The 27965-nt window shown below is 39.3% G+C and overlaps 2 protein-coding genes across 6 annotated transcripts; both read right to left on the bottom strand.

Moving 5' to 3' along the window:
• Nucleotides 1-291: 291 nt before the first annotated feature.
• On the bottom strand, nt 292-14480 carry LOC143462552 (SPARC-related modular calcium-binding protein 2-like). 4 transcript variants are annotated; one of them, XM_076960768.1, is made up of 19 exons: nt 13942-14480; nt 11403-11565; nt 11043-11241; nt 8871-8888; nt 8062-8153; nt 7397-7474; nt 5343-5481; nt 5127-5189; nt 4983-5006; nt 4578-4660; nt 4335-4406; nt 4069-4219; nt 2495-2581; nt 2293-2398; nt 2108-2166; nt 1843-1930; nt 1252-1484; nt 1018-1072; nt 292-706 (listed from the first exon to the last, which is right to left on the bottom strand). In XM_076960768.1, the coding sequence occupies exons 2-18, from the start codon at nt 11490-11492 to the stop codon at nt 1020-1022; spliced, it is 1635 nt and encodes a 544-aa protein (XP_076816883.1). In that variant the 5' UTR covers nt 11493-11565; nt 13942-14480; the 3' UTR covers nt 292-706; nt 1018-1019. The 4 variants fall into 4 exon arrangements, with proteins under 4 accessions (XP_076816883.1, XP_076816881.1, XP_076816882.1 ...); XM_076960766.1 differs by having other exon boundaries at nt 11043-11258; nt 13942-14476; XM_076960767.1 differs by lacking the exon at nt 8871-8888 and having other exon boundaries at nt 11043-11258; nt 13942-14477.
• Nucleotides 14481-16578: 2098 nt separating this feature from the next.
• On the bottom strand, nt 16579-27861 carry LOC143462234 (uncharacterized). 2 transcript variants are annotated; one of them, XM_076960306.1, is made up of 9 exons: nt 22413-27861; nt 21898-22180; nt 21471-21599; nt 20468-20805; nt 20090-20210; nt 19447-19640; nt 19035-19176; nt 17653-17811; nt 16579-17087 (listed from the first exon to the last, which is right to left on the bottom strand). In XM_076960306.1, exons 1-9 carry the CDS (start codon nt 24390-24392, stop codon nt 17026-17028), a joined length of 3408 nt encoding a protein of 1135 aa, XP_076816421.1. In that variant the 5' UTR covers nt 24393-27861; the 3' UTR covers nt 16579-17025. The 2 variants fall into 2 exon arrangements, with proteins under 2 accessions (XP_076816421.1, XP_076816423.1); XM_076960308.1 differs by having other exon boundaries at nt 20468-20802.
• Between the last annotated feature and the right edge of the window lie 104 nt (nt 27862-27965).

Raw genomic sequence — 27965 nt, 5'->3', positions numbered from 1 at the left:
CAGATAACGATTTTTACGACGAATTTTAATTAAAGGCCCAAAAAAGAGATGTTTTTATTTAACTAATCGAACTGATATCGTGGACCCCTCTCAACATTACAGTAGTTTACACAATATCTTTGCAATAAATTTGACAAAAACGTTATCTTCTCCATAACCACTCAACCAGGTAGGCTATGCGAGGATTCTATCACACACTTAGGCGTTTTTTGCGAAACTAAACTAAACTATTTCTAAAAGATACCAACTAATGTTTCCATCAGCTGTCCGTGAACAAAGAAACACAAACTATTATTTCTAAATTGACCGATCACTTTTTAAGCAACTTCGCTATTAAGTTGCGACGCAAACATTAAAACACGAGGCCCATGGAAAGAATGCGGTAACAAGATTAAGGCGGAGTGCCACACCGCTTAATATACATTTCACAAGCAGAGGCTTTTCCCAGTGACACTGTCAAACATGGTTATAACGCACAAAACTTCAACTCTTCATTTACATTCTTAGTCATTTTACAGGTCTGTGGCCGACGCCAGTCCAAGTGTAGCTCGAGATGCCAGGTCACAAGTCTGTCTTCGTCAATATGCGAGGCCACATTTCGGCAGGTTCGCATTCAAATCCTCTGAGGTAGGAAGCGTTTTCGTTTTTGAAGGGAAGACAAACAGGAGAGGAACTTTTTGGTGAAAGATTCTGGTATTCAGAGTTGCTAAATGCAAACCACAAATGGTATACGAGACACGTAAAATATAGAAATCTTATATCTTACCGTAAGGTTTTGTATGGATAGCTAACTAGCACAATTGCATTGTACGCCGCTAACTGACACATACCACATTTTACTTTGCAACGAAAGCAGTGCCGTATTAGAGTACAAGTTAAATAAAATTCGTTTCCACAGGACTTAAAGACCGCACTTTTTATACTGCAAAGTAAAAACTTTACTATCTATCCAGTAGATTATGATCTCATTGAATCTGAATCCGGCACCTTGTAATAAAAATTTGTTTTGCAACTTACTGTTACGAAAGACCCGAAGTTGTGTTGATTGACGGCACTGTCGGTTCCGAGGTTTCTGAATCATTGAAAACAAACAAGAAAAATCAACACCAAAACTTCAATCTTAGACTGTTCATCGTTAGCTTATGAAAAGCTTTAACGACCCATCAAATAAGTAAAGCGGGTGTTGTCCGGTGAATGCTTTAAAGACGGGAAAATCAAAGATCCGCAACAAGCTTGATATATTGGGCTTACCGACTGGTACGTGTAGGCAGCGTATGAACTCGGTCGGTGAGATTTTCTTGTTTCGATCACTGTCGCAATATCGAGCGTACTTCCGCAAACATCGTTTAGGCGAAACTTGCGTCTTAAAAATCTTCCTAATTGCTTTAGCTTCTTTTTTGTTCATTAGATGATCGCGGTTCCGATCCAACCTTCGGAATAGTGCCAATACTTCGCCCTCCGTGAGCGTTCGACTTGCGTCAGTGCTGAAGAGTTATTAATTTTAATTAACAACGTTGAGTAAGAATCCTCTATAGCAGTGATAGCTAGCGTTAACAGCTGTCATCGACCAAACTAATTTTTCTCCATTGAAAGATAGGAGTTCCATTACCGCTGCCTATCATTCGACGGGCTTCAATAGGCTGAGTAATTGGGAAACGTGTTAAAGTCACCATTAAACTCGATTTAATAACAAGCAAAAACCGCGAGGTAAACTCGTGTCAACGAAAATGTTGCGGAAACGTGTTTAAAATGATTCATAGCCGCAGACAAGAAGACGACACAGCAAGGCACAACAAGACAAGGCAACAAACAAATACAACAAACATAACAACAGCCTCATACCTTCGTGTCTCGCCAGCGTCTTCGTGATCCACTTCGCGTCGAATCGCGCTATGAAGAGATTTGAGGAAAACTTGTGGTTTAGGGCAACCTGAACGTTAACAAAGCGATGAAAATTCATTATTGAGTTAACACCTCGGGTTACTACAGGTCAACACAAGTTCGAAGGTTACTAAAAGTCAGAAGACGACTTTGGCCGAAAACCTTTTACAAGCCTGTAAGTTAATGCTGACTACACAGGTCAGGTTAATAGAAATAAAATACCAACCGGGAATCACAACCCTTGCTGATTCGGAAGCAGCGATCGGGCAATTCGGGCGCCTGTTTCTAGAAAGATACAAATGAATATTTAAATCGGCGCAAAAAGCTAAATAAACAGCGACCGAAAAAGAACAAGATACAAGATACGGTATCACGAATAACCTTTAATTAACCTTATGTTAATGCACTTACTGAACAGTCGTTCTTGGAATTGGACGACCCGTGTCACGAGTCGCGCACCAACAGTACCCGGTGCTGGAATGGCATTGAACTTGGCTGAAGTATCGCATTTCGTCACCTTTGTAATATAATTTTGTGTTTAAGTCCACAGTTTAGTTTTTAAGAAAAACTCTCCATGACCTGGTCAAACGTGTAAGTTACAGTCAACAATCACCTTCGCAAACGGGAATGTAAACCCCGCTCTGAGCTTGTTGTAACTGCATCGCCTTTTTCCTCTCGTCTTTGCAAGTTCGTCTTCGGTCTGTGAATTAAGGGATGTATGTTAGAACTTTGAGGCTATTTCTTTTTCCGTAAAGTCTAACATAAGAGCTGCAGTAGTGTTGTCAAAACCGGGGCTTTGGTTATTGCGAAAATTTCGAAATTTATCGTCGGAAAGCGTTAAAAACGAACATCTCATGGAGTAAGTTTAAATTATAAAAAATAAACACAATAAGAACAAAGCCACCAGATGGCAGCAAGTCAATGAATACCTGTCACCATGTCAAGGGTGATAAAGATTAAACAATTTGATGCAAATGTATAAAAAAGGATTAAAGTGAAAGACAGCGATTTAAATTTAAATGATGCCGAGAAAGATAACACGCGTAGTACCGCGAAACGATCGAAACGAAGTTGCGCTCATCTCAAGCTGAGCTCATCCCGAAAGCTATATTATAGAACCGAGCGCTATTTGCGCCTGGAGTAACCGAGTTCAAACAACGCGTTTTTATGAAAATAATGTCGAGACTGTGACCGAGACTATGACATATCGGCCTTTTCTAAGTGCATATTCTGTGTCGCTTTGGGGAATTATGTCGTGCTCAACTGTAGTGGTCTTGGGTCTCGCAGCATTACAGACGCGATAGGTGTAAAATATACGTAGAACTATTTGAGTATATGGTTAGCCACGTTTAAAATTCTAGAGCCGATCATCAAAAAAGCAACGCTCAGGAATCGCGACAGAATACGAAGGGTTTACATCAACTCGACATTTTTAGCTCGGTGTCGTCATTTTACAACACGCCATTTTTTCTATCTCTTTGTTCACTGCTGGCTTATTTATAGTCGTTGTTGTTGTTGTTGTTATACTGTTAAGCTGTTTTTATCGGTTTTTCTTTCGCAAATTAAACAAAAAAAAGTAAATAAAGTCGTCCAAAACATGATGATAATAGTAAGATCGTACTGTGTTCGCAATACATAACAGCGGTGCTAACTTTATCGTCCAATTACAAAAAGGCGTAACTGAAGCTTTAACCTAGCTTACGCAGTAAATGTTATCAACGAAGAAATTGAGAATTGTCCAAAAAGGGATCCAAAACGGAAACGCATAGGAGGGTTAAGACAAGTCACAAGAAGAGCTTTAAACGGTCCAAGCGTGAATTTCCCCTCCGATGTGTAATTCCAATATCCTGGATTAAGCGTTTAAAACAGGTGACTAATACGTGTTTGTTGTGTCACAATGGCCGGGATCACACCGATTATTCTGGGGATTACTCGGAGCATGAAACCCACGCGATGTTCAGCGATTTTCTCATTTCTTTCTGATACAGCGTTAACTGCTTAAATTTTCCTGGTAATTCGCGGGGATATGCGGGATTTGGATACCGGGTAGCTATAGCGGGGATGTGTTGGCTTGGTTTAAGTGTTATTGGACGAGGGTATAGAATTTATCACGATCCCGGTCGGTCTTAGAATTTCCTGCCCATTTTATATATATAAAAAAATAAAAACAAAAAACAAAAAAGTCACTCGATGCAAAGCACGATCCCCATTCCCTCTGCGTCAGGTCGTTGCTTTCGTCGGAATCGCAAATTTCGAAGAAGCAAGCCCTCAGCTTAAACCGTCTCAGCTCCCTTGCTCGCCGAAGCTTGCGAACTTCTTTGTAATTTATTCGGCCGTTCTGTAAACAAGCACAAAGCTCGGGTTCGGTTCCGCTTTACAAGGAATTATACGTTTGAACATACGACAGTGAAGTAACATTCGTTGAAAATACGTCACGATGACGTCACACCTACGTGATTCGTGTCGAGCTGATTGAATTTCCACGTGATGGCGCTACTCTCTCTTTCCAGGTCAGAAATCGTCGTCTGTGAGCGTAGAAGAGACGAAAAGAATTTAAAATTCGATCACAGGTCAAAGGTCACCGTAATAAGAGAAACGAAAACTCGTCTTTTTTTCACATTGCTTATATACTGGTTTGATATAATTGCTGCAAAAAATATCAACATAAACATCCTATAAACAAGCGTGCCACTTACACTTGGCGTTCGAGAGTAGACGTCAATGGCATCGTTTCTAATTATGTCAAAAATAGCGATCTGATCTTCGCTCGGGCAGTTTCCTGCGAAAAACGACAATGCCTTGAATTTTTTAAGCTTGTACAGTGTCGAGCCGGCACCAACGAGTCCGACTCATGTGTAGATAGAAACGCACGATTTCAACTGAAGTACGCAACCGCGCTATAAAAAGCAATCCGAGGCAGCAAAGCACAAGTCGATGTTGCTGCTTGTCTGAATCATTTCGTATTTTCATTGGTTCTAGCTGCCAACATGTTTCAACTGGATTTGACCAGTCACCACCAAAACAACTTTGCGCTTTGGTTTATATTAGAACATAATAACATTTCGCGTGTTTTATTACTTAAAATGACGTAGCAAACTTACTTGGTAGCGGGAAGGGGAATCCATCTAAAACGCAGAAAATCTGATATTACTCGGTTATAAAAAATGTCATAATTTTTCCTTATTATTACATCAAATCTAGATCTTTTTTAAGTGTGAGAACAAGACAGGTTAACAGCCACTTACCAGCTGTGGTAGTTCTGGCGGTTGTCGTGTCCGGTCGATTCCCGGCCCCCGGGAGCATGGATGCTGTCGAAATACAACAGCGCATTTATAAATCACAATTTTCTCTAAGAAGACGTGGGATTACCGACTGACTGATATTTCTTATCGGATTCCTCTTTGCTTTGTAACGAGGTAACCCCTAAATTAGGACGTGAAATAAGATTGAAATCCACTTACGTGTGAACAAACAAACAATCCATTCGCCGTTTGAGATCTGTTGGTCGTTATCGGTATCGCAAAGTTGCAGGAAGGATTCGACGCAACTTCGAGCTTTGTTGAGGAAAGTTCGCAATTCTCTAGAATTAATGTTTCCGTTCTAGCGAAAACAACAATCTTTGCAAACAAATGTCATTTAACTGTAGTAGTCTTGAATTATGATATTTATGTTATTTTTGGTTTGTTTTATTTATTTCCATTTTCACTGGTTCTGCCTACAAAAAAGAGACGTAGTGTACCAAAAACTTTGACTAAAATCATGATTTCGGTACAGACCAAAACAAAAAACAACTCTGTCTCTGTTTCTCTAAGACTTTGAAATTTCCGCACAGCCAAGAGTTGAAATTCAAAGGCATTTTTCTCTAGCTTAAAACAATTCCGACAATATTTTCAGTGTAGACCCAGCGGCAACCAGTTTTTAACCTATATGTTATCATTGACCTTTGCTAACAAGTTTCAAAGACCACTTAGCCTCTAAATGAGCTAATTAGTTGTGTTAAGGAAATTAGCTGCACAAGTAGAGGAGCCGTTTAGACTGTAAATAGGTTGCTGCCTAAACAGATTTTGAATGTTTTAGCATCGTTACTAAACCCGTTATTGTACTTGTAACGTTGAGGTAAGCTGTCTTAACAAAGATGGTGTTACGCGTCTTTTAACGCCTCGTGGTTCCATCTGACGCTGTCATCATGTAAAAGTGAAAAACCCGCAAGTGCTATCAGTTTTGATTTCGGGTTCAAGTGACAGGGTTCTCAACGCGACGATGATTGAAAGGAAAAATAGCCTGTCTGGGTATTTTTGCCCCCGACCCATCCATCACTGTACCCAGTTTGTGAACCCGACGCCTCATGACCTGACAAAACCAGATAGCGCCCATGCGTAAGTCGATACATAAATAGCTAATTAAGGGGTAATTATTCTGATTTGCAAAACTAACGCCAGCACTTCGAGAACGCCTATAAATCTAAACATGTAGTATACGATTTTTACTTGGGCTTTGTGTTCTTTTTTGATGCTGGGTGAGCGTCTTAACCCAGTGTGGTTATTTTTAACTCGTTCATTTTCTCTGGTCTGTCACGAATGACGGCCGAGTTGACAGGCAGCAAGTTTATTGCAACTTAAAACCATCTTTTATCACATTCCAGCGTGAAGATGCAACAATCAAGGTCACAGTCAGTGGTTTTATTAACGTCACAGGCGACAAGAAACACACCAGGAATTTAAATAACCGCTTGTCCAAAAATCCGTTTTAAACCCGGCTATTTCCACCATACGTGAAATATGGCGATTGTCAGGGAACGAAGGAACGCCAATTTAAGAGTCCTGTTTGGGGTTGAGATTGTGGCAATGCTGAAACCTATCATCGTTGTAAACGACGTCTAATCTGTGACAAAGGAAATCTTCACTTAATCGGTCGGGATTGCTAGACAGACAAGCGGCTTTATCGGTTTGTTTGTCTTTCAGATTACGGGAACGAAAGCAATTATTGTCGGCGGTTCAAAATTGTTTTCACCGGGGTGACGTGAGTATACTTCCTCGTAGGACTTGTCCGACAGGAATTAAAATCCACCTACGTATAAGCAAACCACTCTTTTGAAAATGTTAAAGGACGAATCGCCTTCTAAGAAAACAAAAATAGCCGCAAGAGAGGCTTTCTGTCGTTTTAAGTGCACCTAATTGTCAAGAAAAACTCAACACTTCCCGTTTATACAAGAAAGAGTACGACAACGGCGAGGTTTATTTGTCAAGTGTCAGGTGTCGTGGTCTCCTAAAAACTTTTGTCAAAATGTTAGGTGAACATACAGAATATTTATAGGTATAACCGCTATGAGGGAAATCATCACCCCTTTGTCGGTAACGAAATCTCGTTATTTTCGAAATAAATTGTTTTTTTTTTGTTACCACTACGAAAAAACCTAAACCATGCCAAAACATCGACCCTTCAGCCGTCATAAATAGCCATCGATGGTGAGGAACATTAAAACGAATAAAATTTTATTTTGTGTAACTGTACTTACGGAGTTTCCGTCAACTCTCGAAAACTTCCAGACCAAAGCATCTCTCAAAGTATCGTCGGTGGCAAGCGAATGATGAAGCTGAATAAAATTGAAACTTGTTTTAAACTTTAGCGCTTTTACTGTAACATTTTCAAACGACGAGAGATTTCAGAAATCCGCGAGGAAACAAAATCCCTTTTAAGTGTTCAAATTACGGTGTAGTTGATTGTGGAATAAGCAGAAAATATATTTACGAGGTCTTTACTAGAGACAAAATGCAGCATTTTTGTAAGATCCACTTTTATTTTTGCCAAGTTTCGCCGACGCATGCTTTAGATAATTACACCTCAAATAATTAACTTTAATTTGGAAATACACACACGAGGCGGAAAGGAATTTAAAAATCTTCAGCCACAGCCATTAAAGCGGCGAAAGTGTTTGTAGAACTCGGTCGCATTGACTTTAATTATTTTCGAAAGATATCGAATTTCGTCGGCTAAATATTTTTTCACACCTCTTAGTTTACGCGAGCAAAAGAATCACTCTTTGAATGTTGACAAAGCCGCAAAAGTGTAAAAAATTTTGATGGAAAGTAAACCGAGATACTAGTTACTCGAGTTACTACGAGTTACTTTAAAGCGTTCGTTGCGTGATGGTTGAAATAGGATTTAAAATGAACGACTGACCGATGAAGCTCTGGACGTTTCCCGAAAATCTCTCAGGCTCTCATTGAGGATTGTTTCAACCAGAGTCGATCTCCTGCTCGACGAGCAGCTCTCTAAAAAAAGTTGGTTTCAGTTTCCGAGTGCACGGTCTTCGTTTGCTATTCAATTTGATATTTTAAGTTAGAAGGTTTATGGTATATTTCATATCAATGCTTTCTACATGCACGACGGATGGTAATACAAGCGTGCATGCGGTGACATCATCATGCAAAATTATATGTGTCAAATTATATCACCGGGATTTGCGGCGGGCGCGTATAGTTATAATAGAGCAATTCCAACTCAATCTATCATGTGGCGATGGTAAATTAATAACATACGCGCATTGCTCAGGAAAATTAAGAAATGCAAATTGATACTAAACAACTAATAATCCGACTTACGGGAATCGGAAACTTTATCCCCGAACTGGGAAAAGACTCCACTCGGCTCACATCTTAAACTTGCCGTTCGAGCCGGATTATTATGCTTGTCTGATATTGACTTAATCGGGTATATTTGCTATAGATTTACTGCCACGGGGTTGATTGTCATTAATACCTTGTCCGTCATTCAACGGCCTAAATAATGGAGGGGTACCGAGCCCATGGTTTGAACACGGGATAACCCCTGCCGCGTCCTATATAAAGGGAAAATCTCGCATCTAGCCGGAATTAACCGAAATCACTACGGTTAATACCGGAAGTTACTACTGTATGTTACAACTGGCAAAGTTAAACGCCAGGGTGGTAGCAGCAGTCTAGAAAGTCAGACCGCACGTGCGGACTCACCTGTGGATCTTCGTGTGTCTAAAAGAGAAAACAAGAAGACAAAGTTATGGTCGTGGTATCGTGCAAATTTTTCTTCAGCATCAAGGTTATTTAGCTTCTAAGATCGGCGAATCTCAACGAATACTGTCGGCATTTGAAGAGTCAGAGTAAGTAAGAGTCAGTCAAAGTCAATAGTCAGACTCTTGCATTTAATAACGCTGTTTTTGCCTTTTCCCTGTACGCTTCGAAAGTTCTTTCAGGGCGCACTAGTACAGAGCTATTTTTGATACCACTGACATATGCATATTAAATCAAGGTTTCTCAAACTATGGGTCGCGACGCCAAACGGAGTTGTAAAAAAAATTCAACTCTTATCAAATGATTTTTTTGTTAATTTTTGATTCGCTTTACTGTTTTCATTACGCGGTTCTTTTATTACTGCTCAGTTACTTTCGTCATTAGTGGATTGTGTGCATTTGTGTGATTTCGCCAGAGACAAAAATACCACTTGAGGTTTGTAATGGGTGGTTTATTGTTTTAACATCAATAACGCGTATAGGCTAGGGCCACCCAGCAAGGGGTCGTATAGAATATCTTTTCTAAAATGGGGTGGCAGAACAAAAAAGTTTGAGAAGCCCTGTATTAAATGATGACGTCATGATATATCGGTGTCGCCAAGGGTTTCAAACTTTGACGTCATGATTAAACAAATAGGATTGTAAAAGTAATCGAAGATACCGGCGTGAAGCTGGTTGCCGGCTCTCTGCCTATAAGTTATTCAAAACATAAATGTAATTATCTGATATATGGTCTCTTGTGCAATTATGCTGGTTTGCAGATGAAGTTGCCTACATGCTCCATAGCGTCTTATTAATCTAATCATTCTTAAAATAAGATATTTACCGACATTGAATAAGTAACCAGAGAACCGGTAACCAGTTTCACGCCGGGTTCGAAACTTGGCAATGGACAACCGCTTCGGCAGCAGGAATGTCCTTTATACTTGAAGCACCGGAAATTTACCATCTAACTTTACCGCGCTGTACAATAAGTCAAACATAGCATCTAGTTCCGTGACAAATTCCCCTGTTATTTCACAACGTCATCCCCTCTTTTACGATTTCAGGAGCAAATTTTGTAACGAGCTAGCTGTCAATCAAATTGGCTGGACGCATATCGGGCGAGGGTAGACGCCGTTATGGCGAAGATTACCTCAATAAGAAAACTAGGAAAATCTGTTTAATGGCCCGCCTTACATGAGACTAATATTTTATCTCGAATTATCATCAACGTTTGACATTTTGACCTCATAATCCTTTCTTTGTTACTTGGTGACGAAAAAGCCTTATCACGCATCGAAAAATTTCACTTTAGCCTTGAACATGAAAGTCAAATTTATCGAGAATCTTTTGTAATCGTATTTGTCGTTGACAAGAGGAATTTTCCGGTTCAACCACACGAATACCAGTTGGTTTTAATAAAGTCTATTTGATACGACGGACTACAGGTGCGTAGTAGACAATGGAAAAGCAAAATCTAATAAAGTCAGAAGAGACACCTGTTCGTTCCATTAATAACCCCAGCAATACAAAGGAAACGAACCTCTAAAAAAATTCGTGTCTGTATGTCAATTGTTTTGTCCAGTTGCTTGGCACGTGAGCGTTTTTAAGAGAAACACATTCTGCCAACGCACCTGTGTCACTAGTGACGTTATTTTCTTACCGTTATCGTTAATTTAAACGCTGAGAGAGCGGCGTAACGATCACAGCGTCATTAGGGTGTGTATTTGGGAACTGTTTGCCAAGTCTTACAGTCGCATTATGTACTCCTATTACAATGGCCCCGTATTTCCAGGCTATACGCGTTGAATTCATCGAGCATTTATCGAAATAACATACAATTTTTTTTGATCGTGCGCACGTGTATGACGCCCCCTTCACTGTTCAATTGCTCTGCGTCTGACATTTTACAAATTATTGTTAAATCCTCGTCATTTCTAAATGGACTTCAAGAAAGTGGAGCAGCAGCCAAAATATGCGGTTGTTAAATATTTAGCCAAAAATGCACGCGGTCAGTTAGCATACGTAATCGAGCTGAAACATTTAGTCAGCAGTGGGTACAAGATTTTGCCTTTTTGCATTAAAATCGCTTGTGCATAGAAGGCCGAGCATTTAAAAAGATGCTGATACTTACTGCTGGCTTCACGTTTCGGACAGTCGGGTTTTTCCCGCAGCACTACGGACCCGGTCACCATTTTTCCATCCGCCTTGGCGCACCAGCAATACTCTCCGTGGCATTGGGTCGTTGCGTAGCTGCCATCACTTGTGCAGCTCGGCACGAAGATTGGCGCCATACCAGTCACACGTTGCTTGTAGAGTGAGTAGTTGCTTGCCTGAAAACACGAGCCCTCTGTAAAAATCGGCAGAAAACAAGCTCTAAAATACGCAGAAATTAACGTGTCGTAAAAAAAACTCTACGCCACACATTATTGACGATCGTCAAAAAATAACCAAATCAAGTAATAACATATGTGAATGTAGAATACTTTCGTACCCTTGCATTTGCCTCGCGTGACTTTAAGTAAAGGGTCTGCGCATTGTGCCTCCTCTGCCTTGCATTTCGAAACATATGTCCTGCCGTCATTTCCGCAATACTTCCGTCTCTTCGCTCCCTCGCAACGGAGATTGCACGCCGGATTTCCGCTAATCAGCATTGGCTGAAAGGTTGAAATTTAAAACAGATTGTTTGATTTAATCTGTTACACGCAATAATAAAGTATTCGTGATCAATACAGAATATAACATGAAAACAACTAATACATAACATAGCGTAGTCGTTAGCCCAAAAGATCAAGTTTCCATAGAAATGTATAAACAAGGACAACAAAATAAAGGTTTGTTTAATTAAGGGTCGCTGGTTGAAGGCAATTGATCTAGGCCCCTCGCCAAATAATCTTTAACATGAACGGCAGCCAAACCACAAAAGTTGAATGTAGTCTGTAAAATTTGCGACGCTTGCCGTGTGAGGACAAAACAGCTATTTACGACAGTCACTGTACAAACGTTTTCGAATTAAGATACCTTAAGATCAAAGGTACACAAGGAATGTCACAAATATAGTCTTGTTTGCTTTTAAAGTTTCCCCAATCTCAAGTTAACTTTTACAAGCAAAGCTCCACATTTATCGGGAGTTTTGTACGAAAGGAGTCGCATATTGCCGGGATAGAGTTAAAAAATGGGCCATAACGTAAATGTCATGTACGGCAATATAAAAATAAACACACAGCTACATAGCTATACGTAACTGTGGCTAGTTCATCAGAAAGGGCCATTCTTTCATTATGGTATTCTATCTTAGTGATTTAGTGACGGCGTTAAATTTATTTGTTTCGTGGTTGCCGCAGAAGCCAAGGCCTCGAGACACATTCTGTCAGATACTGTGTAAATAGCGGACCATGTTTGCCTATTCATTCCGACAAGCCTTCACGTTTCAAGACAAAAGTCTAAGCCGCGAGTAGGCAAAACAAACTGCTTTTTGAAGCAGACGATGTAACCGTGTTCTTGATCATAAACCCAACGTAGACTTAGCTTAGAGTTGGTTGTTACAACATAGTTTTGTGGTATGAAAAACATGGAGTTGTATAAACAGAATATCAAATTAACACGGATTTTAACCTGAAGAACTTTCCGGTGATGAATTTTGATCCCAATACTTTAACCAATGAAATGGCCGGATGGTTCTCAAACCTCCAAATCCATGTAAAATTTGTGTAAGATACGATTTTGTATTTAAGAGCTAATTTTCTAACATGTCCAGAAGTTTACATGATATAACAAAACTTTGTTTGCCAACATCTTAAGATTTATGTAACAAGCTCGATAACCACTTCACGTATGACGACCGACAAGTACCAGACATCAATGCTATCTTCTATAATATGCTTACATTTTGATAGAAAGTGCTCAATCGATCCCGGATAACAGATTAGGATGTCTATGGATGACCAGTGTCTGTCTCCTAAAAGCAAACTTGGGCGGCGCAAAACGACCGATGACAGCATGATGACACTGACAACCATTTGACTAACCCTAGATGCCAGGGGTATCTTTTGACGAAGACTTACCGGGCAAAAGAAGCTTAAACGGCGAAAGCAACGAGTAGTAAGCCTAATTTATTACTTGGCCTATAGCATAGAACAAATACATTCGACAAACGGGATGTTTAAATCTCATAAAAGTTCAAGGAACTTTGGGAGGAGTACAAAGTCCGCAAAGCCGCGATTTGCCACCTGTATAAGTCGCACAGGAACTGCCAATCCAAAGCGACTAGACCTGACGACTATAATGACGTCACAATGCCTGACGCCGTTTGCCAAACCGCAAGACAAAGTGCTTTCAAGGGTTAGACCGTCTAAGCTCACTTGGAAAACAATTAATGAAACTGGTCGTGAGACGAGTGGCATTAATAGTAGTCAAAGTAAACGAAACGAATCGCATTTTCCAATTGTCTTTGGGTTTGAAAAGGCGTTCGGGCGAAAAACCTCAAGAAGGACGGAGAATCCCAATAAAAGCTTTTTCGTTGCTGTCCGGAAGTTTTTGTTAAGATTTTTGAGATCTTGTTCAATGTTATTTTACTGGTAGTTGTCAACGCAACCTTTTATGGAATCTGGCTAAACCAGTTCCAAGATAATCAACACGTTGCCTTTTCAAGTTTTGTAGACAACAAATGATAAAATATCAACCAACCACGATGCACTTAACCCATAAAGTTATGATTGATTCATATTGCTTGTTAATGTTTAGGCTATTTCAATCAGGCAAGCCGCCACAGAACTAAACATATATCACCCTTCCATTCTATACCACACTTCCATTCCCTGGAATAATAACATTCAGAGAGAGAGTTCGGAAAGTGAATAGGCTACAATCAGCAGAAATTGGTTAAGACTTAATTACTAGTGCTTGTTATGCTTAGGTTCGAAACTCTTTGCTTCTATACAGCTATTATAACGCAGCGCATTGATATAGATACATAGATAGACATAGGTAGATACATAGACAAACTACACCTTGAATGCTGGCCAAAGTCTCACCTGCTTTTTAGCGTGAATTCGAGGTGGACCAGCAGATGACCGCAAGGCAAGCGCAGTCAAAATAAAAGCAAGAAGCAGAAAAAATATCCTGTGCTGCATTTCCGTTGATTCTTGTACCAAGTGGAGAACTACTAGGCAGTCAGGCCACTATACGACAACACGGTAAACTGTAGTTACATGTAACAGATTTTGATGAGCCAGTATAAATCCAAGGGCTTCAAAGCCTGTAATGTGTGGCGTAACCTTTTTCGACCTAAAATAGAGTTTACACCGCGAACGACGAATAAAAATCTTGAACTTTTTCGTAACAATCTCTTCTATCGATTGTTTTTGTCTTTTACGGCGGCGTAATCCGGCAAATTCTTCTTAACATGTAAAGCGCATATTCAGCAAAAAGCTATCCGTAATTAATGTTTTGACTGAACCGTACAAAAGCATTTATTCTTCCTGGCTGTAACAGATCAATCTTAACGTTGAAAAACAGACGCAAAACTTTCACCAGATGTAATTGAACTTCCATTGACTTTTAACGCTAGACTTTAAAAGCATGTAAACAGCAATTATCATTTCCGAAAAGCATTACGATAAGTGGGTCCAAGTCACGTTTATTTACGTTAACTTTGCCCCTATTGTAGTCTCGGCGAAAGCAAGCGAGACTGGCATACAAACGCGCATTTAAAAGCGCCTGCTTTTTTTCCTACACCCGAACTGTCAGGGTGTATGAGCAAATTACGTCGCAACGAACGACCCCTGTATATCGGTTGAAAACATGCCAGATGTTTGAGCAGAGCGGGCAGATTATATACCAGCTCCATCAATGACGTTGTTTATCGACAGTAGGCGAATGAAATTAAACGAAGCGTGACCAAGAAATGATCTATGTAATATTTAGAGTTTTATATGAATAAGCCCGATGTAATGGTCAATTAAATTGGGTCTCGGTGGTTTTAAAAAGTTTTGCCAAGTTTGACACAAAGTGCGAATATTGCTTGAAGCTGTAAACTTAATGTTAAACAAATAGCAAACGTATCAAGCAAAGGCCAATTCCATTTGGAAAAGCGGTGGTTTTTGTTTGAAAAGGCAAAGGCCAGCTGGAATAACAATAAAATCAACTCCATTTTGACGCGGCAGCGGTCTGCCGTGTTTTCATTCCCACGATCTTTAAGAACTCTTCCCTTTTTCTTTTCAATCACCATCACATAAATATCCACCATCAATAATTATAAAGCTTAAAAACCTAATATGTCAATCCAATGCTTTTTTATGTCTGCAAGGCCGCTGCGAAGTAACTTTTGGTGATTTAAACAGGATGAAAATTGCCAAATATACGCCACACTGCCAGATTCCTCATATGAACAATGTCACATGAGTATAGTAACGTCTAAAATTATTTTTCTCCAACTCTAATCTATAAACCTATTTTAACTTTTCGGGGATTTATCCAAAATTTTGATCAGACGTATAAAATACAAAAAAAATCAACAACACCTTTCAGGGACGTAAAAGGATCAAAATATGGCGAAGTTGTTGTATTTTTTTCTGCAAACGGAATTAGTAAGCTCTGCATTGTCTATGCTTCGGCCTGAATTTTTTCAGTAAAGCGCCAAATGTAGGATAAATTTAACGATGTTAAAGCCAAGCCATAAATGTTATAAATTATAACAATATTATAAATGTTTGACGGCTTAAAACTTACTTGCATCAATTTCCACTTCATGCACAAATATAGGATACCGTTGCACATAGCAAAGTTCTTTAGATACGTAGAACAATTTATAAGTTGCACAAGCAGGAATTCAAAGCCCCTTTACATGCTACAGGCAAAAGTGGGAAAAACGGCTTCTATACAGGCTGAAGCCATTTGTAGACCACACCTTGGGCCGTCATTGGTTCACTATGATGGTCAGACTTTAAAAGCGCCACGAATTTCAAATTCAAGCAGATGGCTTTAAAATGCACCAGCTGCGTGATTAGTCTTTGAAGTGCGTCACAATTTATCTTATGATTCAATAAAAGAAGACGAAGGCGTTGGCACTTTCACCAAAACCAACGTCAAGCTGTGAAAAACCAGCAGGAGGTGCGAGGTACAAGTATTTGGAATCTGTTGTGTCTGGAGACTGAATGCCAGGGAAGCGAAGCTGTCCAAAGTTTTAAAGGCAGCTTTCCACTAAGAAACTTTCCCCAGGTCGCAACTCTTTTTGTAAAATGGTGCAAAACAAGAAATCGTCAAAATCGGGATTTTCTGACGGTAAATTAACTCATTACATAATTTCGAAATACAGTAACCTGCATTAAGCACCGAACTTGCTGGTATCATAACTATATTGACGATTGCGCTTCGTAATTAATACGTCCGACCGGCTGAAATATCATGTGTGTTCTTGAGATTCTGGAAGGTGACAATGCACGAAATGTAAACAACCCTTAGTGCTGCATCCTAGCGGTAAACTTAACAACAGAATGTCCCAAGACTGCGAACAGGTTTGTCTGCCTCGTATACGGCAAAAATAGCCTGGGTCAGGAATACCTCAGTTATTCAACAATTAGCGCAACCGAACGTTGAAAGCTTCACCAAGTCGAACTATTCTTGTATGAGGAGGTAGTGAAATTATGAACATTCAGGAAACACGGCGTGTATACACAATTGTGTTTTTTTATTTTATCAACTACCAGTAATAAAGCAAACTACTTTTTATATAAAAAAAACTAACACAGTTACACAATGCACGATGTCTTTGCCGCGTCTTCGGAGTTTTACAGAACGAGAGAAATCAGAAATACAAAAAAAACAGCTTCACTTTGAAAGATTTGAATAAAAAAATAGAATTCTCCAGAACTGAGCCCTCGATAAGATCAAAGTGATTTCGTCTGAGAAGCAGCAGAAAACAGCCAGGCAGGTCAACTTTTCTATGATTGAAGCAATGTTGGCACTACGTTGGCGCTTCACTCTTGGGGGTAATGACAATGACTACGCACTGGTTGCTACAAATGTAAACTACTTCTAATAAACAACGTTATAAATCTCAAAAATGCACACGACTTCAAGAGAAACGTAGGATTTAACCACGGACAAGTTGTTCAGTTTTAAGGCTTGTTGGGAGCATCCTGCTTTATAGGTTCTTCTCTTGGTGAAGTCTCGGACGAACCTGGAAATTTAAAAACAAATTTTTTTTAGCTTTTTTGCGTCTCTCGTAACCATTAGAGCCTTATTTTTTAAGACAGGTCGATTCATATACTATAACTAATTAATAACTAGTTAACTAATAACTAGTTAATCGAGCATTCGAGCGTCAGTGTTTAGAATTAGGAACAATTGCGACGATTATGCTAATATGGCCCCATATAAACTCGGCTTTTTAGCCTAGGGGTAGGCCAATAATGCATGGAAGGTTGTTGGATAAACGCCCAATGAGAGTACACGACCGTGTATTGGCAAGGTATTTAAGTACATGCTTGAAGGTGGGCATGAAGATGGGCTTCCTGTCAACTCAATCTAAATCTTCACCAGCAGGCTTGGGTTCCTGTATAAACCGGCTAAAATTCGCCATCAATGAAAGGAATGCTTGGAACTTGTCTTACTAACGCCGACGCACTTTTTCATGCCATCAAATTTCCCGGAATCTTTACATGAACTGTCACGGACGTTGTTGTCGGTACAAAGCAAAGCATTAATCGAACAAAATTTTCACTGGGTTCGTGTCAAGGTCATACTTGGACAAGCTTCGTCGTGTTGCATCGATGTCGGCACGTCCACCTCGTTGTACTCGTCATACTCGTCCCCGGAACCTCCCTCTTCGTCTTCTCCGCTCCCGTAACTCGTCAACGGTTTCGTTTCGCTGACAGACAAATCCACCACCACGTTCCTCCCATCTGGATCGGGGAGGAAAAGAAGTTTTTTTAATTTTTGAAAGCAGCAAAATTTTTAAAATTAACGCTAAAAACACTTCAAATTAATAACCTGCATGAACGAACGATATTCGACAAGAATTGGTGGAGATGACGACATGACTAACTAAACCATCATCACAACAAAACTTTAATCAATGACAACAGGTGAATCGAGAACTAGACTCGTACACCATATTGGTAGTGTTGGGTATTTCATAACCAGAGGGAATTAACACTGTGTTATGCAAGAATTTCATGACGTCACATGTGCCATGAATGGCACCAAGTTACTACCAAGGTTGTAACCAAGTAAATTTTTCAAATCCGAATAGATTCGTCGATTATCGCGTGTGTGGATGATTCGACACTAACAACAAGGCGAACCCGAATACAATATTACCAACAGATTGATCAACTTTGAAAAGAAATGATGATCTAGTGCAGTTCTGGCCAACCCGCGGTCCGCGAGCCGCATGCGGCTCTTTGCCTGGTATTATGAGGCTCTTTCGTTCATATTGAACCTTCGAAAGAGAGCACATTTTACCCATTTTAGGCAGAAAAACAGAAAAGTAATCTCTACTGGCTAATGTTGAATTGATATTTGCTAAATAATGACTGATTACATCAGATTTCGACCCAGAATAAAGATGCAACTGAAACAATATTTCATGCACTATTATGACGTAATAAGAAAAAACGTCATAAATGATAATGTGTATGATGTGGCTCTTTGCGGTTAAAACAGTATAGAATGAGGCTCTTAGTCTCTGACTGGTTGGCCACCCCTGATCTAGTGTCTTGGCTCAGCTAAAGGAGGATCAGCATTTCTTACAATGAAGATCATTTACCTAACGTTGTTGCTTTCTCAATTGCCATTTACACATTAGTTTTTGAATTAAAGCAATTCGTTTAGCGATTAAGTCATGTTTCAAACAAGATTTGACCAATATTTGATTAAAGTATTATCGATTGGTGCTGATAGGAATAGATTTAGGATTGGTTCGTGTCGACCTACAATGATAGTTGGATTCTTGCGAGCCCGAACAATCTTCAAATCCTCCTCAAATGCCTAGTTACTGTACACGTTGGAAAGTTTTCGACTGGGAATCGCCTCAAGGTTTATGAAAACACATGAAATTCTGGATGATGCAGATGGCCATGACAACGTTATTGAAACTCACAAATGATCCAGTAACATGACTCACCAGAGCTCGTGTTCTGATGATGCTTTCGAGTGGATCCACTTTGCTCATCTTTACACTCTTCTAATTCTTCAGGATCTGATTCGTCGTTCGATTCGCTCTTATCAGATTTTTCATCAAGTTCCTCTTCCGCTACTATTTCAACCTGGTCAATATTGCAAACAACGACACATAAAGATCAAAACATCGACACAAACACGGTTTGACTTTGTGAAATGACCCAATGCCTAGATTATATTAACAGGTAATATAGGTAGACACATACCATGATATTTCTCATAACTCATGGTCTCACATGTATAGATATTAGATAACCTATGAGCTGGGCATACTTAGGCTGAGATTTTAAAATGGGCAAACGGATAGACTTGGTAACGTAGCTTTTATGACATTCGTACTAATTGTAGGAAATTACCACAGTTTTAGGAAAACATTCTTTTCCTTCCTGGCCATCAGCTACCATGTAAAGGCACGCAAGCTCGTTGAAAAGAACTTCTGATATGTCGATTACGAGCTCTTCGCCGCACTCAGAGAAGTGGTAACCAAGGAACTTGCTTAAGCATTGGTTTAAAACTGACTCGAGTTGACTTGCAAACTCTGTGTTAGAATCTGAAATATCACATTATTTTTGTTGAGTCTCAGGATAAATTCTCAGGTAAAAATGCAATAATAAGATGCCAATAGTGTAACACCATTACCCTTGCATTTCATTAATTATAATTAATTATCTGGCATTACGTTTATTACTGGATTTTACACATTTCACGTAGGCTGTAGCTTAAAACGATTGTTTTAGGACAGCATTTGTAAAAGCATACATTGCAACTACTATTTCAGGCTGTTCTGATCGGTGGTAAACGCCATTTGCTTAAAACTAGCTGACGCTATTGAGACTGCTGGTGTTAACTTTATTTACGTAAGCTGAATGGTGTAAGACTGTTGTTCGAAAAGAGCATAAATATGGCTAAATATCACACTTAGGATGTTGTCATAATTGAATCTTTACAGCCTCACATGCGATAAACTGTTATTTGGATTCAATTAAAATTAGAACCAACCTTTATCTCCGTCGCAGTCAGGCACATGCTCAGCTGTGACTACTTCCCTTACAAACTGACAGAGCTCCTTTATTTTATCAGCAGTGCAGACTTCATCACGAGATTTGATCTTTGGGATTACCTGCAGTGAAAATATTGTTATGAGTGAAAAACCTGAATGTATACATATGCAAATTATATATACAGTAGAAGTAAACAGAGTAGGTTTTGATGTTAGTTTGGGCAAAAACTTAAGCTTTTATTAATCAGATACTTGAGGTATGTGTGTCTGTTAAGTATTTGTACGTGTCACAAAAACCATTTGATGACCAAGCAATGAAATTTAACATAAAAACTACTTCTCAATCGACATAGCAACGAGGTTTCAAAAATCCAAACCTTTGATATAACTTGTTTGATGAGAGCATCCAACCTCTGCGCATCAACTTGAGTGGCATTGCTGTCGTTTATTTGCGCTTTCGGGGTCACCAGCTCTTGATCCACTTGCTTTCTGGCGTCATTTTTTTCCTGCTTCAGTCGTTCTATCTCACGGACTCTTTGGAGTGCTTCATCGAGGTGGATCACTGTGCTTCCGAGGAAATCTTCTTCGAAAGGATTTTGTGAGTCGTCTTCGGTCACTGTTTGTTCGTTTGCATCCATGGGTGTTGTCAGTTCACTTGCGCTTGATACGTCCAATGCATAGTCGTAGCGAAGTAAATTTCCATTTGCTCCAACTACTAAAACAAAGAGCACAATTATTGGCTTGGAGTAGAAATTTGATTAGTTATCAGCCGGGTATTGGCTACTTTAGATTGGGCCTGAAAACTTCAGTAGAAATATAAATATATATAGTACAAATACATCATTTATTTGCATTCAAAGCTTTATGTCATAAAAGTTTAGCATTCTTTCCATGAAATATGGTGTTATTTCAGAAGCGAAGAAATCCCAACTCAAACAATTTTTTCAAGAAAATTTTGCTCCAACAGTAAAAATATTCTTGGAACACGAACATAATCAATAACCAAACACACAGACACAGAGTTCTTAATGATCATGACTTCAGGCGAAATCTAATTGTATTATAACTTTCTTCCCAATGAATTTCCTAAAGTTCTTATGCTGCAAGTGTCGTATTGCAGATTATTTTCATACTGCAAATAAATGAAGACATTTACAAAAGTTTTCTCCCTCACAAAACAGGTTTTTGGAAATTGACATGAATATCTTTGACATTCTGAGACTGGGTTCACTTGACAGTGTACAGTGTTTGTAATGGCAAAAATTCTTTGAAAGTGGAATTGTTAACCACTCAAATGACTTCCAAAAAATAGCAGAGATCAAGGTAGTTAGTTTATTTAATGATTAACACGTTTGCATTAACATTTCGTATAGTGTTAACCTATTTGGATGTTTTCGCTTTCACTTGCTTCACTTTCACTCGGCGTATTTTCAGAATAAATTCCCTTCATGTCGTACATGAGGTCAGAATACGCGGCCGATGTTCCTCTGTTTACCTTTGTTGGTGATTCTAAAAAAAAAACGTACATATATTGTACTGGATCCAGCATTCACAGCTCTACCAAAACAAAAAAATAACAACAACAGGATGAAACAGCTTTGTCAAGTAAGGCTAACTACTGCTTATTGCATTGCAACAAACAATCTTTTTCATGAGTGGTGAATGAATAGGCCTACATCTACATACAGTACAAAATCTAGGCTTGAAAATTGGAATGCATATTGCATAGGTTTTACACAATGTACAATAGAAGTTTAGCAAATTACTCCGCTGACAGTTGTAAAAAGGAGTCATAGCCAGCAAATACCTGACGCCTTCTCCAGTTTCTTTCTCTGTTTTGGGGTTTCAACCAAATAACCATTGACAACATCGCGAATAACAAATAAGCAATGCTGGCGAAGATAATCACTGTTTAGTTGTTGAAGTTCATGAAAGAGCTCAATAAGAAAATGTGGCCTGGCTTCATTTTGAGAAATTAGTGTGGCTGCCTCGGAATAAATGCTGTCACGAAGTGCCTCAAATAGAAGGTAACCCGACGCATTGCTATCGACATCAGAGATCTCAACTGCCTTAGAATTTGGCGCAGTTTTCTGTAGATCGAATAGACATAGTAATTATGGCAAGTTTGGCAGCTGTAGGAAGTACACGCTATACAATATAGAAAACGAACCAATGAAAGTTAGAAATAAAACATTACACAGAGTTTAAGGAAATGCATATTTCAAAGTTAACTACAATAACACCGCCATTAAAAGCTATAATTTTATGGCTTCCATTACATTGCTTTAATGGAAACATTTTTCCAGTCGCTATTTAATCTACCTGCTTTGGTATATAAGTGTTTGCAACAGCCTGGCTGCTTCTTGGTTTCACATCTTCAGCCCGGGGTTCTGGTGATGACTTGCTCTTCTGAAACATCGCAGCAGCCTGCATAAGCGGTGATAATTTTTCTGGAGTGTTTCGCTTTGCGGCACCACCTTTGCTTACAGGACTTTTCGACTTTGTATAGGTCACTCTTTCCGCCTTAACCGCTGGATAGACACTTTCGCCAGCTTTCAAGGCGTTTAGAAGATCTTTTCTTGGGGAACGTGTAGGGCTAAACTTACTGTACGGAGACTGTATTTCGACTTTTGTCTTCATCATTTCCAAGCTCTTCTGTGGCGAGAATTTAACTGGAGTGCTTGAGTTTGATAGACCTTGTGAGAAACTCTGTTCCGAGGCTGCAGAAAGGAGGCGTAAGTTTCCACTTTGTGAAAGCTGACTGCTTTGAGGGTAAAAACTTTTGTATGGCTTCATTGTTGGGCTGTAGGATACATCCACTTCAGGGTGTTCTTTCTGCAGCTGTGCTAGCTCCTTGTGCAGTAAAACTAAATGCTTCTGATAGGCCATAATCTGTGCAGAGCAGTTATCTAACTGATAGATCAAGAAGTCAGGAGAAATGCCGTAGAGGGCAGAATTGACGTGTTGGTCGTTTTGTACACTCAGTGTGTTTTGCAGCAAAATAGTGAGCGCTTTTTGATCATCGAACAGAATATGTAGGAAGTTGTTGTGATAGTCGAGGGCTTCCCACAACTCATAAACATGATCTTCAACTGAGGCTGATATACCGACATCTCCCTTTGCTATGATGTCTTCGGTCGATTTCAACACCGGTTTTAAAATAAATCCCTCATTCTCATCACCACTTGTTGATGTGGAGCCTCCCCACGTGGCATTGGTTTTCTCTGTCGTTGCATCAAAGGTCTCGTTCTTCAGTCGTCCAAGTAAATATCGCATCGGTATTTCGTTAACTTCATCAGTTGCTTTCGGCGTGGCACTGTCGCTTTCTCTGGTATCAGTTGATATAAAGCTTGTGTCGTTAGATTTGTCTGCATCGTTGTTAGATGTGGCTTGCTTCATAAGTGCAGCAAGTTCTTCCCTCTTATCTTTTAACTCGGCGAGTTTGGTCTGATAGTAACGCATTTCCTTCCACAGTTCTGCTGTTGGTTTTGCCAAGGCGTACGATTCACTCAGTGAACTCTCATCTGATGACATTTTACTGGAATCCCTATCCTCCACTGATTCCTTGAAATGTCTTTCCACAAAGTTAACATCGCGTGCTCCGTCATCATCGCCTAATCTTGGTGAAGATTTAGCTCTTCTTGGACTCTCTTCACGCTCTTTTTCAACCAGATTCACATAGGGAAGAGGTGAAACAGGAACACCTGGGTGTCTTCGCGGATTACTTACCTGTGCACGCTTTGGGGTTCCATCTGATCGTTGAGTTCCCGAATAAGCTGGTTTGTCTTGCTTGTTTAACGATGCAGTCAAGACATTCATGTTATCAATATCAGACAGCAAGTTACTGACAGTGTCGTAGAGTTGTTCAAGCTGGTCATTCACTGCAACTGGGTCCAAGGCTGGGTTCATGAAAAAGCCAGACTTTTCACTTTCAAGAATCGAATCATCCTCCTCGTAGCGATCTGGCGGTGGTGGAGGTGGAGGAGGCAAAGCCAACTGTGAGTTGGAGTCGGCATTGTCCACCATATCTTGAAGCTGAGCAATCCGCCCCCGAACCGATTGCAACGTGCTCAGTTTCGCCTTCAAGTCACTGTTGGTGAGAAAATCTAATTTCGCAAAATGTTGTTGCGCTTGTAAAAGTGCTTTCTGGCGTTCTTGCAAGCTCTTCAACTGCGTCTGTTGTTCCACCATGTGCTGCAGCAACTTCTCCTTTTTCACGTTTTCCAGAATAAGCGATTCCAAGTCTACATTTGGCAAATTGCCAGCTTCCCTTGAACTGGAAGACTCGACCAACGCATTCATGTTTAAATATCAACTAAAATAAAATCTAAAAAACAAAGATCACGGCTGCTTTTAATCCATAGGTTGGCATCAGCAAATAATGCATTGAAAAGAAACAGGTTGATAAACAATCCAAGAAATAGTTTGCAAAGAAACAAGTTTGATATGTTATGATCACATATTTCTTTAAAGTGCAAGACCATTTGAAGAAGTAAATAATAATTAATACATATTCGATATATACACGTTTATGTCACAGATTATGAGGTCATGACATTTTGCCAAAATCTGCCTTGATAGTATTTAGCCAGGTTAGACAATGGATTAATATTCAATCAATTTTAAGAACAACGGGGCTAAATTTAGCCACAATATACATCCATCCAACAGAGTAGCCTACATGTATACTATCCTGGATACGCGATCGGTAAACTCCATTTGTAAAAGAACACAATGAAGCCTGCCATGAACTCAAGTCAACAAAAAGACTTTAACCAAGCAGAGCTAGGTTAATGATATGGCACGGGTTCTCAAACATTTTCAACTGAGTCACTGAATGTATTCATTATGACCCAAATTTGAATCACCAAACATTTCGGTAATGTTTTGCAAGAAACATGTACGCTAGATTTTGTTAAATAGTGTACTACAAACTGCAGATAAACTGTTTTTGTCATCAATTTTAAAATACAAAGAAAAGCTTTGATCATTGTCAAACAATGTGTTTCATCTTTAATAGGTGTTAGTTGTTTCATATCACATGCAGTAATGAAAGAACAGGAAAATGATGTATTAACAGGTTTTGGCAGAGTAACTTGTATGGAACTGGTAGATTGTCATTAAATAGCGTTCAATGCTTTAGTTGGTAGCATTAAAATAAACGTAATAAGGTGAATTCGGATTTGGCACAATTGTCCTTTCAAGTAGCATGACAGACTGACACAAAAAAATTGATCAAAAAATCTTAAAAAGTGGTCATAATATCCGAAGACCGATCATAGTAAATGGAGAGCTTTATATGGCAAAATCTGGGACCACACCAAAATGGTCATATAAAGCGGGTGGTCATATTATCCGTGGTCATATTAAGTGGATTCTACCGTATATATATACTCGTACATATAGGCCTATGTATAGTCTGACTAACTTAATAAACTTTTGATTTTGGTAACAAATCATACGTAGCTAGGCTATACAACATAATGTTTATAAATAAACCAGTGAAAAAGAGTTGCAATACAACAAATTATGCTGATGGGCACAATTACGCCCTACTGCAATGCTGTGGCTACCAAAAAGCACTAAATTAGAAACACTGCAATCAGCCTGTTCAACAAACAAGATATAATTATATACAACACACAATGGTTACCAAGGTATACACAGTATCTTCCCCATGTCCATGTTTTCTGGAATGAAGCAAATCAAAGTGGTGTATGAGAATGCACCGGCATGGCATGCAAGCATGAGAATCATTCAAGTACAAACTGAATTTTATCATGCACATGACAATTAACAAAATAGAAACCAGGCAAGATTGTCTGTTTCAACATTGATTTATCACAAATAATAAACAATCGAGGAAACATGGCACACTGATGCCCCAAAATTTCAATTTCTCTCGTCAAACTGGGACAACAATAAGTTATAGAATGAGGAAGGTGAGAAACGCCAAAACGTTATTTGACGAAAGTTGAGAAATTATTCTCAGTAATTTCACTTCTAATCAGTTAATAGGCCAATATACAAACAAAACAACATTTCAATCACTGTAGTGATTGTTTTTTTTGCATAAACTCTGTGGCTAACGATACTTAACATAAATTAACTGGTAGTCTAATTCAGGTACAGTATGTTTTTGAAGTGGCTATTTCACCTTATATAGGTCACACAGCCTGTTGGCGGTTAGGTTAGGAGAATTGGTATGCAATTAGTTGATTTTAGTTATTCAAGGTTACATTTAAATTGGAAGATAGATTTAGGTTAAGTTACAATGTTATAATATTTAAGTTAGGTTAACAAGAAACTGTGAAACATAGCTTCGAATGTATGCTTTTTTCTGGTGAGGTAATGACAGTCAAGTGTTTTAGCCTATATCAATAAGACTTTTAAAAAACTATTTCTAGAAATATTATATTTTCACAAAATCGGCTACTGGGAACTTGCTATAACCTCAGAAAAATGTTGGTTTGGTATGATATCAGAACTTAAATTTTCATCTTCAGACGTGTTTCGTGGCAACTGCACACCTGCATGAGATAAATTTCAAGTAAACTTTCTGCACACTTTACGTTTGTGATACCTACCAAAGCGAGACGCTACATAGGCCTATAACACTGTAGTCTGAGATTTTTGCTTGCCACTACCACTTTCAGAAGGGACCACAAACAACTACGCTCATGGGTAAAATTATCTGGCTAATACCCGCTAATGGCTAAAAGCTCTTAACGACGAAACATTTTGTCATTCATTAGCTGAAAACATACATGTTAGAGAGAGTTTAGAGAAAAATATTTACTAAGCCATTGATTCGTAGAAATGGCTGATAAAATTAATTACGCGTATAATGGCTACTGTTCCATCATATTGCGCAGGGTATTTCTCACCCAAAAACAGCAAACTTTCAAACCTATCTATAACAGCTAAAGAAAATCAGCTAAATTTCTAGCCCTATAGTAAGTAGTCTACAGCAGTTTTTGACCAGAAGTCGTACATGCAGATTTTGGGGAGATGGCGTGCACTGAGGTCTCAATTCTTTCTTTATTTATTATATATCGGTGTGAAGGTAAAATAGTTTGGCATAAACATAGATAAACCTCGTGCCAGTGCAGGCCAGACTGCAGAGTATGGCAGGAGCACACATGAGAGTTTTTTACCGAAACGGTATTGCAAACTGGGATTAAACCAATTTCTCTAAAAAAATGCCGTACCTAGGCTATACCTACCACAAATGGATCTAGTATATACAAGTGCACAACCAGATGACGTCACAATTTGAGTAGCTGAGGTTTAGTATACAAAGGCATTCTGTGGTTGAGCACTTGTATACTACCCTAGACAAGCTTGGCCGATAAATCGCAGTGCACACCGGTTGCTTCCTTGCAGACCGAAATTTTGCTTCTGAACCCCCGAGATCTCGGCGAAAACTGCCATACTCTGCAGTCCGGAGTGCAGGTGCCACACTTTCCACTGTGGCTAAAACTTAGCGCCAAATGTGTGATACTTCATTGCTCAAGCCTTGGTTGTCGAGCTTGTCTTTACGCAAGTTTTGATAGACACAATTTCATTTGCGCAGTGGCAGTGGCCATGATCCAGGCGGTAAACAAATTTGTCTGCAATAGCTACCGTTCTCTACTAGAACGTTTAAACATTACATTGTCGGCTTACATGAATCAAGCCTACATCCTTTTAGGTAACAACGAATTGCTATTGTTAGGCCTTTAAGGTACCGGTACTTAAAATCAATTCTATGCAACTTACCCGCCAAAACGAAAGCTTGGGTCGGTCACGCAATCACGAGAGTAGCTGAGCGACCGTTGGTTTGACGTGTTTTGTTTTTAAATCTTCAAATTGCAATAAATAAACTTAACTTCA

The sequence above is a fragment of the Clavelina lepadiformis genome, chromosome 6 (genome assembly GCF_947623445.1).
Source record: "Clavelina lepadiformis chromosome 6, kaClaLepa1.1, whole genome shotgun sequence".
NCBI lineage: Eukaryota > Metazoa > Chordata > Ascidiacea > Aplousobranchia > Clavelinidae > Clavelina > Clavelina lepadiformis.
This window is presented reverse-complemented; position numbering and strand designations above follow the sequence as displayed.

Excerpts from the sequence above, each read along its gene's own strand:
- LOC143462234 (XM_076960306.1), bottom strand. The coding sequence starts at position 24,392 with ATGAATGCGTTGGTCGAGTCTTCCAGTTCAAGGGAAGCTGGCAATTTG. Across the intron at positions 19,641-20,089 it reads TGACTGCGACGGAGATAAAG|ATTCTAACACAGAGTTTGCA; the intron begins GTTGGTTCTAAT and ends GTGATATTTCAG. Across the intron at positions 17,812-19,034 it reads TCATCAGAACACGAGCTCTG|ATGGGAGGAACGTGGTGGTG; the intron begins GTGAGTCATGTT and ends TCCCCGATCCAG.
- LOC143462552 (XM_076960766.1), bottom strand. The coding sequence starts at position 14,040 with ATGCAGCACAGGATATTTTTTCTGCTTCTTGCTTTTATTTTGACTGCG. Across the intron at positions 2,399-2,494 it reads TTACATTCCCGTTTGCGAAG|GTGACGAAATGCGATACTTC; the intron begins GTGATTGTTGAC and ends TATATTACAAAG. Across the intron at positions 1,073-1,251 it reads CTGCCTACACGTACCAGTCG|AAACCTCGGAACCGACAGTG; the intron begins GTAAGCCCAATA and ends TCAATGATTCAG.